Source organism: Rosa rugosa, chromosome 6 (genome assembly GCF_958449725.1).
Source record: "Rosa rugosa chromosome 6, drRosRugo1.1, whole genome shotgun sequence".
Taxonomy (NCBI): domain Eukaryota; kingdom Viridiplantae; phylum Streptophyta; class Magnoliopsida; order Rosales; family Rosaceae; genus Rosa; species Rosa rugosa.
This window is the reverse complement of record NC_084825.1, coordinates 34226915-34245752: the sequence shown is the minus strand read 5'-3', so window position 1 is coordinate 34245752 and position 18838 is coordinate 34226915. Positions and strand designations below refer to the sequence as shown.

The window sequence follows — 18838 nt, the reverse complement described above, 5'->3', positions numbered from 1 at the left end:
TCTGAGCGCGGCAGTAGTCAAGGCCGGTGGCTGGGATATGTAGATGGATAATTCTATCTGGGCGTCGCCGTTCTGAGACGTCGATTGAGGCTGTTCTTGGAGGGTGGTGGTTTTCAGGCGGCGACTCACGGCGATCTTCAGCCGGCTGTTTTCATCCAGACGTCGGTGGACGGTTTGATGAGATGGGCAGGAAGGGCGCCGGAATTGATGGCGGCGAAGTGGCAGCAGAGGAGCTGGGCTCCTGCTAGGTCTTCCTCGTGGGCTTGGGTTTGGGTTTGGGCCTGGGTCTCTGGGCCTGGGCTCAACTTCGGGCTGATGGGGCAGAAGGCCTTGGTCTATATGAAACAAGCTTCCAAGAAGGAGAAAGTGAAGAGGGTATTTGCTGGTATGAGCTCCAACTCGAAAGGGGAGGAGCTTGTTATTTACTAATTTATTTCTGTTGGGTATGAGCCTATGTGAGCGAGGACAAGCTTCTATGAGTATTCTATGACGTTTCTAGTTTCTAGTTTGTACCACAATTGCGTGATTGGCAAGTTAGGGCTAGTTGAATGATTTCCTTTCCGTAGGAGGCGAGGTTTGTTCTATTCTTGTATAGGCTCGCTTAAATGTGAGCGTCCCAGAGATTTTAATGATCTGCTCTAGCTTAGATAGTTTAGTTCGGATTTTCTTGCCGAGTTTTGCTTATGTAAGTTATGGTAGACTTTAGCCTATTGGCTGTTGATCTAATGAAATCAACTTCTTTGTCAAAAAAAAAATATCTCTGCTCTTCAGCCTTCTCTTCCTCCTCTCTGTTCTCTTTTTCTTCCACCAAATTTGACCAATAAGCTTACTTCAATCTAAAACTGAACTCTTTACAATCCCAAAACATTTTCCACACAATATATATATATATATACAGCGGTTCTCCACTGCGGACGTCCGCAGTTTTTCGATCCGTACGGATTTCCAGTTTTGATCCACTTTTCGATCACATTTTCACATCTTAACCGTTCAGTTTTTAGGTCCTAATGTATAAATCACCTCTGCAAAATTTCAGCAAATTTGGTGATCATTAAGGCATTCAAAACTGCAAATTACAACAATATATACGAACGGTTCCGGTTCAACAGATTTGGTTCGTTCGTGTAAATTGCAGTTTTGAATGCCTTAACGATCACCAAATTGGCTGAAATTTTGCAGAGGTGATCTATACATTAGGACCTAAAAACTGAACGGTTAAGATGTGAATGTGTGATCGAAAAGTGGGGAAAAACACAAAATCCGTACGTTTTTGCTTAGGTGCGGATATCCGCACCTGAGCAAGATTATATATATAAAATATATGTTAATATTTCTCATACATCAACTATTTTTACCACTTTGAGAACTCATTTGACCACTTTAAGGACTCATTTTACCACTCGAGGACTCATGTGGTAACTAAGAATATTTACTACTTTAAGAACTCATGCAACCACTTTGAGGACTAATATTACTATTTTAAGGACCCGTTTTACCACTTTAAGGCAATTGTATGCATATCATACGTTAACACATTCTAGAATTTCTCATATATATAATCCTTGATGAAATAGTTTGAATGTATGATCAAATTTCTTACCATAGTGACTCGTTTACTACAAGTCAGATACTAACTGTGATTTGATTGTTATTTGAAATGATATCAAAGTACGATAAAACTTCTTATTAGCAGTTAGGATCAACCTCATCACAATCGATCTAATCACACATATAGTTAATATTGTTAGACATACATAATAAACATTATATTGTCTAAACCCCGACTTTAAAAATACGATTAAATAAAAACTCAACTATAAATGATTTAAATCTAACGTATAACGACATATCATATCAAATCATTTGAAAACAACATACAAATTTTCTATATGATATGATGATATCTAGCTATCTTGTGGCTGGCTAGCCTCATGTGTTTTCATTTCAAATTTCCTCTGATTACAAAATCATGTGCGCCATAAGTTGTGAATCTCACTCAGTACTGATGCAATCTCAGTATTGCAATTATTATTGGCAGAGGATCAGTTTAAGGACACTAGGGGGAACCACAAAATCACTCTGAGTAATTAGTACAGTCCAACCCTTCTGCATGTGTGAATATGTGATCAAACTCTCTCAAGTCTCAAGTACAGATATTAGTCATCCCCCAGAATTAATAACGGGCAATAGGACCAATCTAAATCACATTATAAGAACCATACAATCAAACCCTAGTTAAAGGACACTCTGGTCTTGGCCAACTTGATGATGATCATTAAAAGGTCAACCTCCTTCCCCTCAAAAACATGCTTCCAAGTCCCATAGACCAAGAGATCTCCCCAAATCTCTCTCAGTCCTAGTTCTCCTTCTCTCTTAAAATAAGAGCAAAATAGAAGCATCCAAGCTCTTGCACTTGTTTGTCATCTTGCTCCATTTTTTAAATCATTCTCTGCATATATAGCATCCTCCACCCAGCTTCTCATTTCTTCACTTACAATTTTTGTATATGATCAAATACCTGGAGATCTCAACCCAGAAAACCAGAAGCTTCCTCTCCTTTTCTTCCACTTCTTATATATAAACCCTAGCTCTTCTCACTCTCACTCTCCCACTTCACTCTTTTCATAACCCAATTCTTCAATTTCTTCATTTCTGTGATCATTAGCATCATTTGGGAATTGGGATCATCCAACTTGAAGGCTACAATCATTTTGTTTTGGGCTTCAAGAACTTTGAATTGTCAAATCACATAGAATTGCTTGTTGGGTTACAAAATTCTCATATATATACTTTCCTTCTTCAAAAATGTGTTCTTCCAGTACTTCATGCTCATACAAGAATGTGCATCAGAAAAAGCCTTTTCCAATAGAGCGCAGGCCAACAATGCTCAAGGATTTCCTCAATGAAAATTCCAATTCATGTTCTTCAAGTGGGTTCAAATCATTTCCAAGAAAACCACAACTTGATTGCAAAGCAAGAAACCCAAATCCCAAACCCAATACCACCATTACTAGCAAGTTACACAGAAGCAGATCAAAAGCAGCATCTACCACAATCTCAGCATTCCAGTCCTTCATGAATGTGGTAAAAAACATCCAATTTACCGCAGTAAAAACTCCCTCCCTTTTACCCCGGAGCCTCTCACGGCGGCTGTCCAAAAAGAGCTCATGGTCAAGGAAGCAGAGTATTCAAACTCAAGTCCAAATCAGTGTGAAGGTCAAAGATATCCTACGGTGGACATCATTTCGCGACGAGAGGTTACCTCAATCTCTGCCGTGGGATTTCGCTTCTTCACCTCACCATTGTACCACAGCCACCACCGTAACAGAGTCCACAACCACTACTACTACTTGTAGTAATAGCAGCAATGGGTCAAGTTGGTGTGACAGTGATTTTACCACGGAGTCTTTACCGTCTCCGTTGGGTGGTAAAAATGAGATGGGTAAAAAGTATTCACCATGTGTCGGCAGGAATTCCATGGAGGCTACGGCAGGGACAGCAAGATGCGGTGAATTGGACCCCAAGGTAGAGCAATTATTTAGTGCACCGCATCTATATTTATATCATGTGTCTGCTGTTCAGGGTCCTCAGATGGTATTAATTAATTTAATTTGGTTGACTTATCCTGACCTTTGTACTTTATGTGGTACTTTCTGGTCCCCTTGTCCTATATATAGTAGATCATCCACCGACGAGTTACTTGTCGGATCTTAACTTAAATTACGACATAGCAATCGTTTACACGCCCACGTGATCAATAATGTTACCAATTCTATAGCGGTGTTCATCTTAATTTTACAAACCCTAGTTTGATGCATATTAGGTGAGATAAATTCTCATTTCTACTTGTTAGGCATAACTGTAGTTCTTCGAGTAATGCAAAATATGTGTTCCAGAGCCAGAGGAACCATTTCTATGAATATTGTTCAGTTTTGTTCTTAAGGGGTGAACTGATCATTGGTACTTAAACATCATCAGGTTGAGGTGCTATTTTGTGATGAAGATGAACAACACAGCCCAGTTTCTGTGCTCGATTTTCACTTTGGGGAAGACGATGAAGAGGCATTTTCGACTACTTTTGACCAAAGCCTTGCCAATGTGGAGAGTAAGTGCCCTATTCTCTCCATCATATCTTTCAATTTAGTATTGTACCATATCATTAACATATATACATGAATCTTTGTTCATTAAGCACTGGAATTGGCTAAACATAAAAGGCTTCACCCCCAAGCAACAAAAAGAGAAAAACAGATTGATATCATGAATTTGAAAAGACTATAACATGTACTGACTTGAATACTAGATCTGCAATGATGAATCTGCCCTAGTGTTCTGACCCTCTTTTCTTTTGCATCCATTATTATTCAAGTGTTTTTTGTATTGGAGAATGACCACAGGTTCCTCATAATATTTCATCAATTTTTGACAGGAACGAAAGAAATGCTTATGCAAAGGATCAAGCACTTTCAGAGTCTTGCCAACCTAGACGCTGATTTCGACTCATGGTTGTCACCGGAAGAAGGTATCAACTTCGAAGAAGAAGAAGAAGAAGAGCATGGAATTGAAGAGAGGGCATTGGAACTGTTGAATTTTGTCAGAGCAACTAGCTTAAAACCAGAGAGCTGTGAGGACGAAATGGAAGATAAACTATTGTTGGATTTCTTCAGGGAAGAATTGGGTGCACAAAGAAATTATCAAACAGATGATGGGTTTAATTGGGAGATCGTTCGCAAAGCAAAAGCTTGGATTAGTGAGGAAAATACTGGACCCTTTGAGTGGGGACTTGAGCACAAGAAAGAAGCCTTTGTTAGAGATATGCATAAAGGAGGGAAGTGGATTAACAAGTTTGAGGATGAGAAAGAGGAGTTGGCTTTACAAATCGAGACTGCCGTGCTTGAGTTCTTGGTGGATGAGCTTTCGGTTGATCTCTTATTGAGATAAGTGACGTGGTTTGTAGCTGTAGTGATTAAGGATATTTACCTATGTGCTAGAGGTCTGGAGCTTCAGTTACATCCCAAGAACTAAATGGGTGATGGCTCTCAGCCTTCATACTCAATTATGGTTCCCATTGCCATTGGTACTATTTTGGGTTTATTGACTCTGAGATCTGAATGTTACTGTGGAGAACAGAAGAAGTAGGAATGGAAAATGTGCAAAAATAAAACAAGGAATTATCCATGTTGGTTGTAGCTTGAGGCAGTATGTAATAGTGGCACTTTAGCCAAAAATGAATGGAGTATGAGCTAGTGGATATGTACTTTTGGGTTTAAGGGAGCATCTCTTTGTATATCTAGAGAATGTCCTGTTTTGGCATGTAAAGATAGGATGAATAAGAATTCGAGAGGCATAACTTATGCCCATTTTTGTAACATGTTGTACAAGAAAATGACTACAAGAAAATTGCAAAGGAACAGAATGCAACAGCTAGGCAACAAACAAATTGATGAAGTAGGGAAGAGGAAGTGAGTGGATTTGCAAGAGTTGTTGCAATAAGCCTTTTCCACTTTCATGGGCCTCATGGTCATTTGGTTAATCTTCTATATTAGTAAAGAGAATACTCATTTTGGTTAAATTTTTCAAAAGTTAAGAAATGTCCCTTCTGAACTAGATATCAAATTTGGTATGCCAGAAATCATGCTGTCTTTATACAAATTAATAAAACTCCTACTCAAGTTGTTTATGCATTATCAACTATGGCTCTCCAATATTAACAAGCTTACTCTCCTCACAGAAGAAGAAATGCTAGCAAACATCTTATGGGATGGAAACTCCCAGATTCAAATTTTGTGAAGCTTAATTCTGATGGCTCAATGAAGCATAATCATCAAGGTGTTGCAGGTTTTGTGATTATAAATGAAGAAAGAAATCCTCTGATTCCTATAACCAAAGATATAGGTTATACTGATGTTCTCATTGGGGAGGTGTTGGCTTTAAGAGTAGGCCTTACAACAGCTTTTATCCATAGTCATACTCATATTCAGGTTCAAGGAGATTCAAAAATTCTCATTGACAGCATGTCACCAGAAAGATTTCTTGCCCTTGGAAGATCAAAATAATAGTTGGAGACTTCAAAATGATCTCTATGTCATTTCACTCAATCCGATTAAAAAATGTTTGGAGGAAAGCCAATTTTGTCGCTAATGCTAATGCCTATCTTGGACTACTTAGGAGATTTCTAGTCGGTCTCATGCTTTGCCTTTTCAGGCTGCCCATACTCTTAATTTTGATAATTTGAATTAGTTTGTATTAATGCATAGAGTCAATCTATTTTTATATCGAACTGGTCTACTATTGATGCATTGAGATATTAACATGACGTGGGCAAATTCGGATTATTAAAGAATTTTTGGCAAAGTCTTTAGAGCTTGCATTAGAGGCCTGAGACAGGAGATTAGAGATCATACTAACTCCGAATGAAGCAGTATTTCATTCTTTCTGATGACGGTGGGCTGGTGGCCAAGCTAAAACAACTGAGAAGAAACACCCATAATGGAATCTGAATTAAGTCAGTTAACGGCACTAAAAATTGGAGCTGCAACGAAACACTGGAGCTAGCAAGTAAAGCAGAACAAGCATTCATTGTGTACTTTCAAAAAAACCAAGAGCTAGAAACGATAGCACTAGCTGTTGGAGCCAAACCATCACCGTTTTGAAAGATTCCTCCAAAACCAGCTGCTCCGGATGCCCGAAATGAGCCGTCTGTACTGTCATTGATCCGGCCCGGCCGGACGCGGAGGAAACCAGGAGACTTGAATAAAGCGTATCTATATGACATAATCTCATACGAATTTGTAACCTTTGTCCTGGATCATTATCACAAGAACAAATCCCTGAGGGCATATTCAAATATTCAATCACAACGACCAGACCAAAGCACCACTCAGACCCCTCCCCCCCCCCTCACACACACACACACACACACACACACACACGCATGCTTGTTATTGCTTAATTAGCCATAAACAGAAACATTAAGAATTATTTGCTAGCCCAACTATTTTATATGGCAGTGGCACGATACTTGGCTCTTGCTCTGATTGCGTTTCTCGTTTCTCCGATCATGGTGATGGCAACAACATACGACATTAACTGGGCAGCAGGAATGTTCAAAACACTTTCTATGCTAGAGATGTGATAAGTGAGTAATCTAGAACTTTGGCAGCTTAGCCTTATTATTTACCAGATTCATTTGCTGCATTTCTCAACTTTTTCTCTGGAAACAGACCACCACATTGGAATGTTCATAGTTTGTTAAATGCATGTACAATAACCCGAGTCCATAGTTTTCGTGTTAATATCAATTATATATGGTGTCAAAAATCCATTATGAATCAGACTGGATTTAGACTATGAACATTTTGGTTCTATAGTTCTGAATATCGAAACGTTTAGTCCTCGATATTATCCCCTGTTCTTTGTTAAATTTGCACAGTAGATGGTGGATTCGGAGTTTTTAGCTAGGCTAGATCATTGTCTACTACTGTTAGTTTGTCATCACTTTCCTTTGATGGAATATAATTCATTACTTTATTGTGTTAAACCTTTGATTGTTGAAGGAAATCGACTTTGTGAGCCTTATCAAACTAGGATTAGTTTCATGTTTGTAATAGGAGAGAAAGTTATAGAATTCCTAGTCCTATTCGGAATAGTTTTCCTTGTAACATTAGAACATGTATTTTGTAATCCCTATATATAGGGCTCCTATTCTCAATAATGAAATACACAATTCTCTCTTCAATCTCTCTTGAATCTTTTATTCTTAAACACGTTATCAGCACGAGTTCTAACCACAAAAACCAAAAATGCAAAAACCGAAATTCTCTTCAACATCACCTTTTCCACCGTTGCACCTAGCCTGAGCTAGCCTAGCCACTGCTGCCCACCTGCGCTGCATGCTGCCTGTCACGCCCCGGATTTTGAATGATAAATTCAAATCCGAAACCTGAATAATTACAATTACAAAATCCAAATCTCGAAACTTCGAGTTCATTATTACAATTCACTCTCACAATATATTATAAAGCTCAAATGAGCATAACACACCTCACAACTTACAATTGTTGTAAAACTCTAACAATTGCTCTAACCGCGCGATCACCGTCCTGGTTCTCCTGTCCTGTAGGATTACCCGCTACACAATTTGAATAGTGTACCGGGAGTTGCAACAACACAAAACCCGGTAAGCTTTTTACAGCCAGTATGAGTAAACAAGAAAGAACTGTTGATTTATTAGATTTCAAGACTACCACAAACCCACGTTACTTTCTCACTCTCATATATATATATAGACACTTATGAGTTACTCTCAATTTAGCTCATAAGATCACTCACTCTCATATATATATGTAGACACTTATGAGTTACTCTCAATTTAGCTCATAAGATCACTCACTCTCATATATATATATAGACACTTATGAGTTACTCTCAAATTCGCTCATAAGATTTCCCAACATTTGGTAGACAGACTCATATATATATATAGACCCTTATGAGTTACTCTCAATTTCCCTCATAAGGTTACCATATATATATTGACACTTATGAGTTACTCTCAATTTCACTCATAAGGTCACTCCACATTTGGCAGACAGACTAGAGCTCTAACTGAACGTAACCACTCGTCCGGCCACAGACGTGATTACGATTTAATACTATTAATAACCACCAGCCCGGTACGAGAGCGTGATTCACTAATAGATGCCATGGTCACCTCGTGACCTAGTGATCTCCACAGATCACAACAATTTATTGTTCCTCAACAATAAAACTCAACACCTCTCACAATATATTGTTTCTCAACAATAAACTCAATACCTCTCACAATATATTGTTTCTCAACAATAACTCAACACAACTCCAACAATACATATTATTTCACGTAAATAATATATATATAGACATTCACACAGGAATGCCTATTAATACCAACTATAGTTCATATGATTGCAATAAAATAACGTAATTAAATGTATTGGGTTCGTAATATGAACCACGTGAGGTTTACTCACCTCGATAATCCCGCTGCGTCTTCAATTCAGCTCAAAATACGATCCACAATCGTCCACCAACTCAAACCGTCAATCACCTAATCAAATGTGACTTGAATTTAGCTAACAATTCCAAAACATACTTAAACGACAATCCAACGGTCGGATTCTAACTTATATAAAAATCCGACGGACGGATTCTCACGAATCGCCTCCCGAATCACTGTTTTGCAATTATACGAAGATCCAACGGTCGGATCTTCGCCCATGACCACACAAGGTCATTGGGACAGTCATACGATCAACATATCAAAACTACAAGTCCATCAGACGGTCCGATCTTCACAGATCATTAATCGAACAATCGAAATCGTTCGAAATCGTAAAATTCATAACTAAATCATACGATATCCGAAAATTGCGTATAATATATCGAAATGATCGTATTGAAATATAGAATCTAAAAATGCACAGAAACTATATTTTTGACCCCCGGAGTTGGCCGGAAAGGGCCGCCGGAGTTAGTGGCAGAGCCGCCGCCGACCACCGCCAATGGTGTCGGGGCCGGGCTGCTCCTCTTCATCTCATCAAGCCCAACCACTTTCCTAACTAGCATGAAGTCTAAAAATGACCGGAAGTGGTCGAAAATTACCTCAAGAAGAAAGAGGCCGAAATCGCCCAAAATCGCTCAAATCTGAAATTCGTCTTCCTCGGGTTGAATCGAGATGTGAAACTTGGTGAGTTTATAGAGCATGGCAAGGCGAACAAAGCCCAGTTGGTCTCCCCTCCTACCTTTGCCGGAGTTGGCTGGAATTTGAAGAAATGCATGAAAAATGGTCTGACCTTCTTTGCTTCGATTCGTTGTCTATGGTGAATGATAGGATGCAAGACATATATGAATGGAAAGCTGGTTTCAAGGCGAAGAGATTGATATCAATTTCATGGCCATAGGTGGCCGGATGAAGTCGTGGTGACGCCGTGAAGCCAAGGCAGCGAGGAGGAGAAAAATCTGGAAATTTTCGGGTTTCCTTATTGGGAAATCTGATTTTTTGTATTTATAGAAAATTCTCAATTTTCAAATATTCATAACTTATTCATACGAACTCCAAATATTGCGTTCCACATGTCCACGAACTCGTATCGACGAGCTCTACAACTTTCATGAAGGAAGTTTTCCCAAATTTTGAACGTATAAAAAGTCAACTTTGTTGACCCCCTAAAAACGTTCGTTTTCGAAAATAAAATCGTTCGAACTAATTCCACAACTTCTCCAAGCTTCGTACTCGCTCCTACTATCGTGAAATCATTTCTAAAAATCCACGGAATTTAATTTGGATTTTCCGGGGTATTACAGTCTACCCTCCTTAAAGAAATTTCGTCCCGAAATTTGAGCGTAAGTCAATTCCTCTCGATTAAGGTTGACCTAACCATAGAATCTCCATCTCTTCCAAATCTGTAGTAATCTACAGAGCCTCAGCTCTTTGTATAAAAATACATTCCTATGGCCACTAAATCCTTTCATCACAAACGTAAACTCACACAACAACTGCTCAACAACACTCCACATCACATACACAAAATCGTCACATGGATCATCTCATAGATCCTCACATAGATCTTCACATAGATCATCACATAGATCTTCACATAGATCATCACTCTGTACTGGCATACAAGCACAGTAAACACTCCCACAAAGTGTTTCGCTACTCAATTAGCATCACGGTAAATTTCCATAGTAAAACTTAAGCATGCACCACTCTTCACAACCATAGAGATGCATCACTCAAAACAAATCATCCCCAAAAGCACGCCAATAAATTATGTCATCCAATGATGATGACTTGGGCTTGCTCAATCCTTGGGTTAAGCACTAGGGCTGGCCAATTGGGCCGAAGAACCGAACCATCCACATTTCGAACCGGCCCAAACCACTTTGGGTTTAACATTTGGGCCTACTATTCGGGCCGAACGATTGGGCTTAACATTTGGGCCTACCATTTGGGCCTACCAATCGGGCCGAACAATTGGGCTTACTATTTGGGCTTACTATTTGGGCCTACCAATCGGCCCACCAACTTCCAGCTCGGCTACGGTATGAAATTGTACATACCGTATATACGTATACATACCGTACAGACCGTATATACGTATGCATACCGTACAACTGTATATACGTATGCATACCGTACAGACCGTATATACGTATGTATACCGTACATACCGTATATACGTCCGTATATCAAGCATATACGAGATCCAAAAATATTTGTAAGAGGTAAGGTTCGAACTCCCGACCTCAAACACGAAGGTTTTGCTCCCAACCACTGAAGCAAGAGCTGCCTTCATTAATATATGCTCACGTGTTATATTTATTATGTCATAAGCGACATAAATAAAATAACGGGGGAGGCAAGGTTCGAAACCTTAACCTGCTACACAAGGGCTTTGCCCACCAACCACTGGAGCACAAGCTGTGCTTAATATAATGTGTACAAATGTTTTACTTATTATGTCATAAGCGAACATAATAAAAATAAACGAGAGGCAAGGTTCGAACCTCTGACCTCTTGTACAAGAGCTTTGCTCTTCAACCACTAGAGCACCAGCTGCTCTCGCTGTTGTCCTCACAATTCTTTTATTTATTCTATCAAAAGCAATAGAATAAACACAAACTGTCGGTACACTCCACGTGCCACGACACGTCTCTTCCGTGATTTGCGGAAAGTCAAATCTGCTTTCGGCTACAGCTGTCTGCCACAGCGCCTCGAGATTCCCTCGGTCCCCTTACACGCTCTCCACGCGCCAACAGCTTTTCCGGGTTTCGGGGCGACTTTAATCCAACGCGTGGATTGAATCTCAGAGATCGTCCATCCAACGGTGGAGATCTGCTCACCTCGTTCTATAAATAGGTGCATCCTGGAGAAAAACTGTTCACACCAAAGAAAAGAAATTTTCCCCAGCCATTCTCTCTCAACTCTGCAGCCTTCCTCTCGAAACTCAAATCCTTTCTTCATCAATTTCAATCCTTCTCTTCTGATCTTCTCTCCCATCTAGTTGATTCAATCCCATCTTTCCTCTGAACTTTCAGATCTTCAATCTTTTCCTCCAAATCTTCAATCCTTCTTTCTCAGATCTTTTCTTCCATTTGAAGATTCGATCTCATCTTTCCTCTGAGAATCTCAGATCTCCAATCACCAGTTCAACAACTCCAATCCTTCTAACAAAATCTCCCTCAAACACTAAACCATGTATTCCTCGATTTCCACATCCTCTCACCCCATGACCCAAGAGCCACGAACTCTGCAACTAATGGAGCTCCAAACCCCGCAACAAATGGAACCACAACAACAGCAACCAACAGAGGAGGGAGGAAACACCCAAGCAGCTGGAAGTAGTGCCAACATGGATTTCTGGCGAAGCCGTACCAGGTGGATTCCTACTCCAGAACAAATAAGAATCCTCAAGGATCTTTACTACGTCAAGGGATTTAAGTGCCCAACTACAGAGCAGATTCACGAGATCTGTCTCCAGCTGAACCAGTATGGGTATGTTGAGGGTAAGAACATTTACTTTTGGTTCCAGAACGTCAGGGCTCGAGAGAAGCAGATGAATAGGTGTAATCAGGCTGCTCCAGTGCCCATGAGAACTAGTTCTCTTGGTACTGGTAGATCCATTGATCTCAATTTTGGGTCCACTGGTTCTACTGGTGCTGGTGGATCCATCGACATCAATTTTGGGCCAGCTGGTGGATCCATTGACATCAATTTTGGGTCCACTAGTTCTACTGATGATGGTAGATCCATTGATCTCAACTTTGGTTCCACCTATTCTACTGGTAATGAAGGATTTCTTGATTTAAATTCTGTTTCATATTCTTCCTCACACTTCAACACTAATACTAGTACAACTCTTTTGGCACAACAGGAGGACAAACATCCCTGCAACAACGAGGAGGAGATCACCAGGAGGTTCAAACTCTTCCTCTGTTCCCCGTGCACGGCGAGGACGTCTTTGGTAACCTGAAGGCTACTTCCGAGGAAGGTAGCGCTCTTGGTTACTATTCTGGTGGCTCAGGCGGTTACCACAGTGGCTCAAACGTTTCTCTTGAGCTCAGCCTCAACCCATCCGGAGCTGCTGACTAGGCTTAGTATAGCATAGTCCTCGTTTCCCTTTTTGTAATATAAAATCAATAAGATTGTGTGCATGTTTTCTTTTTCTTGTTTTGTTTAACCACAACAACACCAAGGATCGAACCTTGGTCACTTAATACTCTTTTCAAAACCATCGAGACTCTGCTGCACACATCTTTCAAAATGATTTATCACAAACAATCATTCAAAACCTAGCAATCAATTAAGTCACACAGAGGTCAAGCTAGTATCCTCTGAGTCAAACCAAACACAATAATTTCGTCGCTAGAATTAGGGATTAATAAAGCTAAACACTTCCTGAGTTAGCTAGGAAAAACCCACATCTTTAGAGTCACACTTACAACTCTAAAAAAAATCTCGATCACTCCATCTATCAATTGCTTCAACAAGCAATATGTACCATCTTAGCATCCACTAATCGATACTGGTACCACACTCAGTATCTCACCCACGAATCACCTCACTGCTCATTTGGTGGTAAGTCAACATCTAGTGGGTCAAAATTCTGTGATTATAGCACTTCACACTAACCACGTCATAATCCATAATCTGTCCTCACAACAGTATCTGGCCTCATAAATTAGTTATACAACCCTAGCACTCCTAGAGTTGAAAACAACGTTATTACCTAAGCTCATACATCAACACAATGTCTCTTCACAGTCAATCCTATCACGAGGTCATATCAATCTTTCCATAAGTCAACCATACACAAAATCCATCATAGTAACAACGAATTATGCATTACTACTCAACAATAGTCAGTGAACCAGCACTCCACAATAATTTCCAATACCATCCGCAGATCTCAAACCACACCCCGACATTTAGCTAATATATAGTAGCTATCCTAAACACCAAACAACTGTGCATGAATGAATGCTCCATTATAACACAATTCCATCACTAAGCAACCAATAACTGCTAAGTATTCTTCAACTCAAAACATCTGCATATCCAACTAATGGAAAGTATCACAACTACTAGTCAAATACTCGTAACGACTTTAGATACAAGCATTGGTCAAACACCATGACCCCAACAACCAACGACTACAATGCACATAAGGATACTGTTTTTCGTGGAAACCATCCTCAATAACTCCACCAGAGTTTAATCCAAAGGTTCCCATTCCTCAAAGGTGATAACTCAAAGAAGCTACACAAGCTCCACCACTTCACTTACAAAGTCAACCTATGCCATGATCACTTGACATACTACCCTTATTAAAGGTAACATAAGTATCTCCCAAATTACATCACTACACTCGAACACCAATATAGTCTTGAGAATTCTGTCTCATAATCTCTCACACTCCTATCATCTTGAGTTGGTGAGATCAATTCTCTTTTCAACTATTCCTAGGGTCTCAATCTCTTTCACCATTTCAACCCAAGAATAACATCCATCACATCAACTACAGGTAGACTAGGCAACTCAACCTCTAATGCCTCCACCTCATCCTCAACTGTCTCCATAGAAAGGTCCTGTCCCTACATCAGACTCGACCTCTACCTCACCGACTCATCAGAGTTAAATCCAGAGGTTCCTATTCCTCGAAGATCACAACTCGCGGAAACTAAACTTATTCTAATACGAACTTAGTAGACAACTCTACCGTCCTACGGACTTACACGTTGTCTAGACCCCATACTAAGACATACCCAATGATTTTACCAGTACCGAAGAGTATATGATGGGGATCCGCTGCAGACGGGCCATCACTCGGGAGGTACTGATTATCACCAAATATGTACCTTACGCTCTGATACCAAACTGTCACGCCCCGGATTTTGAATGATAAATTCAAATCCGAAACCTGAATAATTACAATTACAAAATCCAAATCTCGAAACTTCGAGTTCATTATTACAATTCACTCTCACAATATATTATAAAGCTCAAATGAGCATAACACACCTCACAACTTACAATTGTTGTAAAACTCTAACAATTGCTCTAACCGCGCGATCACCGTCCTGGTTCTCCTGTCCTGTAGGATTACCCGCTACACAATTTGAATAGTGTACCGGGAGTTGCAACAACACAAAACCCGGTAAGCTTTTTACAGCCAGTATGAGTAAACAAGAAAGAACTGTTGATTTATTAGATTTCAAGACTACCACAAACCCACGTTACTTTCTCACTCTCATATATATATATAGACACTTATGAGTTACTCTCAATTTAGCTCATAAGATCACTCACTCTCATATATATATGTAGACACTTATGAGTTACTCTCAATTTAGCTCATAAGATCACTCACTCTCATATATATATATAGACACTTATGAGTTACTCTCAAATTCGCTCATAAGATTTCCCAACATTTGGTAGACAGACTCATATATATATATAGACCCTTATGAGTTACTCTCAATTTCCCTCATAAGGTTACCATATATATATTGACACTTATGAGTTACTCTCAATTTCACTCATAAGGTCACTCCACATTTGGCAGACAGACTAGAGCTCTAACTGAACGTAACCACTCGTCCGGCCACAGACGTGATTACGATTTAATACTATTAATAACCACCAGCCCGGTACGAGAGCGTGATTCACTAATAGATGCCATGGTCACCTCGTGACCTAGTGATCTCCACAGATCACAACAATTTATTGTTCCTCAACAATAAAACTCAACACCTCTCACAATATATTGTTTCTCAACAATAAACTCAATACCTCTCACAATATATTGTTTCTCAACAATAACTCAACACAACTCCAACAATACATATTATTTCACGTAAATAATATATATATAGACATTCACACAGGAATGCCTATTAATACCAACTATAGTTCATATGATTGCAATAAAATAACGTAATTAAATGTATTGGGTTCGTAATATGAACCACGTGAGGTTTACTCACCTCGATAATCCCGCTGCGTCTTCAATTCAGCTCAAAATACGATCCACAATCGTCCACCAACTCAAACCGTCAATCACCTAATCAAATGTGACTTGAATTTAGCTAACAATTCCAAAACATACTTAAACGACAATCCAACGGTCGGATTCTAACTTATATAAAAATCCGACGGACGGATTCTCACGAATCGCCTCCCGAATCACTGTTTTGCAATTATACGAAGATCCAACGGTCGGATCTTCGCCCATGACCACACAAGGTCATTGGGACAGTCATACGATCAACATATCAAAACTACAAGTCCATCAGACGGTCCGATCTTCACAGATCATTAATCGAACAATCGAAATCGTTCGAAATCGTAAAATTCATAACTAAATCATACGATATCCGAAAATTGCGTATAATATATCGAAATGATCGTATTGAAATATAGAATCTAAAAATGCACAGAAACTATATTTTTGACCCCCGGAGTTGGCCGGAAAGGGCCGCCGGAGTTAGTGGCAGAGCCGCCGCCGACCACCGCCAATGGTGTCGGGGCCGGGCTGCTCCTCTTCATCTCATCAAGCCCAACCACTTTCCTAACTAGCATGAAGTCTAAAAATGACCGGAAGTGGTCGAAAATTACCTCAAGAAGAAAGAGGCCGAAATCGCCCAAAATCGCTCAAATCTGAAATTCGTCTTCCTCGGGTTGAATCGAGATGTGAAACTTGGTGAGTTTATAGAGCATGGCAAGGCGAACAAAGCCCAGTTGGTCTCCCCTCCTACCTTTGCCGGAGTTGGCTGGAATTTGAAGAAATGCATGAAAAATGGTCTGACCTTCTTTGCTTCGATTCGTTGTCTATGGTGAATGATAGGATGCAAGACATATATGAATGGAAAGCTGGTTTCAAGGCGAAGAGATTGATATCAATTTCATGGCCATAGGTGGCCGGATGAAGTCGTGGTGACGCCGTGAAGCCAAGGCAGCGAGGAGGAGAAAAATCTGGAAATTTTCGGGTTTCCTTATTGGGAAATCTGATTTTTTGTATTTATAGAAAATTCTCAATTTTCAAATATTCATAACTTATTCATACGAACTCCAAATATTGCGTTCCACATGTCCACGAACTCGTATCGACGAGCTCTACAACTTTCATGAAGGAAGTTTTCCCAAATTTTGAACGTATAAAAAGTCAACTTTGTTGACCCCCTAAAAACGTTCGTTTTCGAAAATAAAATCGTTCGAACTAATTCCACAACTTCTCCAAGCTTCGTACTCGCTCCTACTATCGTGAAATCATTTCTAAAAATCCACGGAATTTAATTTGGATTTTCCGGGGTATTACACTGCCCCTGCAGCCCTTACACACCCGTGTGCCTCCTACTGCCCCTGCAGCACAGCAGGACGCTCGTTCCTGTGCAGATCAGCCTGCTTGCACGCCCCGAAACGTCTTGAACGAAACCTCAGATCAAAATCCTTCCTTCATCAAAGTTGTTCGTCTCTGTATCTTCTATCTGACCTCCGAATTTCAGCTTTATCGGAGTTGTTTTGAGACCTGCACTCTTCTGCAAAAGCAAGCAGCACCTCCGGCCTAGCCTAGCAATTTCCGGCCACCTTTTCTCAAGAAACAAGTTTTTTCAAACCAACGTTGCAATCCTGCACATCTCGACCACACAGCAGGGATTGAAAGATAGTTTGCAATCCTCGACCTAGGATCGATAGAACTTCTGCAATCCTACACGCCTGCATCAACACGCGCGTGTATTGAGAATTTCAAGTTTTGAAATTCATGAGTAAGTTTTCAAAAGTAAGTTGTTCCCGTTTTTGAAATTTAAATTTATTTTTATTTTTCTTCGGGGACTTACAAAATCTCTTCTTCTACATCCCACTTTTCTGTAACGTGGGTTCGATTTGCTAAAAGCGGAATCGTGGGGATTCACGCTATATACGAACTAAGAGCGTTCGTGATCTTCAGACTAAGAGCGTTCGTAAGCATAAAAATTTGACCATATAAACGTCATTGGTTTCAATCCCAAATCCAAAAATTTGGAAACTATCAACAAAGACAGTGGTTATAACTCTTTCTCACTAGGCGTACTCAAGAGTAATTGTGATGTCTAGGAAATGTTTGAACTGAGAGAACAGTTTTAAAAGTGAGCAACGCTCCACCAAAATCTCGCCTTACCTTACCTGGTCACAACCAAATTGGAATTACCAAACGGATTGAGTAACTACTACTTGTCTAAGCTTGATTATCCTTTTTGGATTAAATTTAGAAACTTTGACGTAATCATTGGCTTTCATTGAAATAAAGTGTCGATTTTGATTCGAACTTTATTCATTCAAGTATGTTTCCCGGAGAGCTAGAATGCCTCGTGGATAGTGCTACTACGCACACCATACTTCAAAATAGGCAGTTATTTCTTGAGATGACGCCTACTCGATCTTCAGTGACTACGATGATAGGGTAATCTAAATTGATTCATGGTCGAGGACCAGCTCAATTCTTGTTGCCGTATGGCACAATCATTAATGTCACTGAAGCTCTCTACGCTCCTAGGGCCAAAAGAACCCTTTTGAGCTTCAAAGATCTAAGAGTCAATGGTTTTCATGTGGAAACACATTGTGAGAATGGACAAGAGTTCCTTTGCATCACCTCTAATGACTACGGACATAAAAAAGTCTTAGAGAAACTTATGTGTCGATCTAGTGGGTTGTATGCAACCACTATTAGAATAATTGAATCCAATCATGTTATGAGAGATGATTGGGATTCTGACACATATAGGCTATGGCATGACCGTTTGAGACATCCAGGTC

At 39.9% G+C, this 18838-nt stretch overlaps 1 protein-coding gene across 1 annotated transcript; it reads left to right on the top strand.

Annotated features, from left to right (window-relative positions):
* The first annotated feature begins 2224 nt into the window (after positions 1-2224).
* LOC133715399 (uncharacterized) lies at positions 2225-5513 on the top strand. The gene is made up of 3 exons (XM_062141884.1): positions 2225-3525; positions 3979-4105; positions 4430-5513. The coding sequence occupies exons 1-3, from the start codon at positions 2806-2808 to the stop codon at positions 4939-4941; spliced, it is 1359 nt and encodes a 452-aa protein (XP_061997868.1). The 5' UTR covers positions 2225-2805; the 3' UTR covers positions 4942-5513.
* Positions 5514-18838: the final 13325 nt, after the last annotated feature.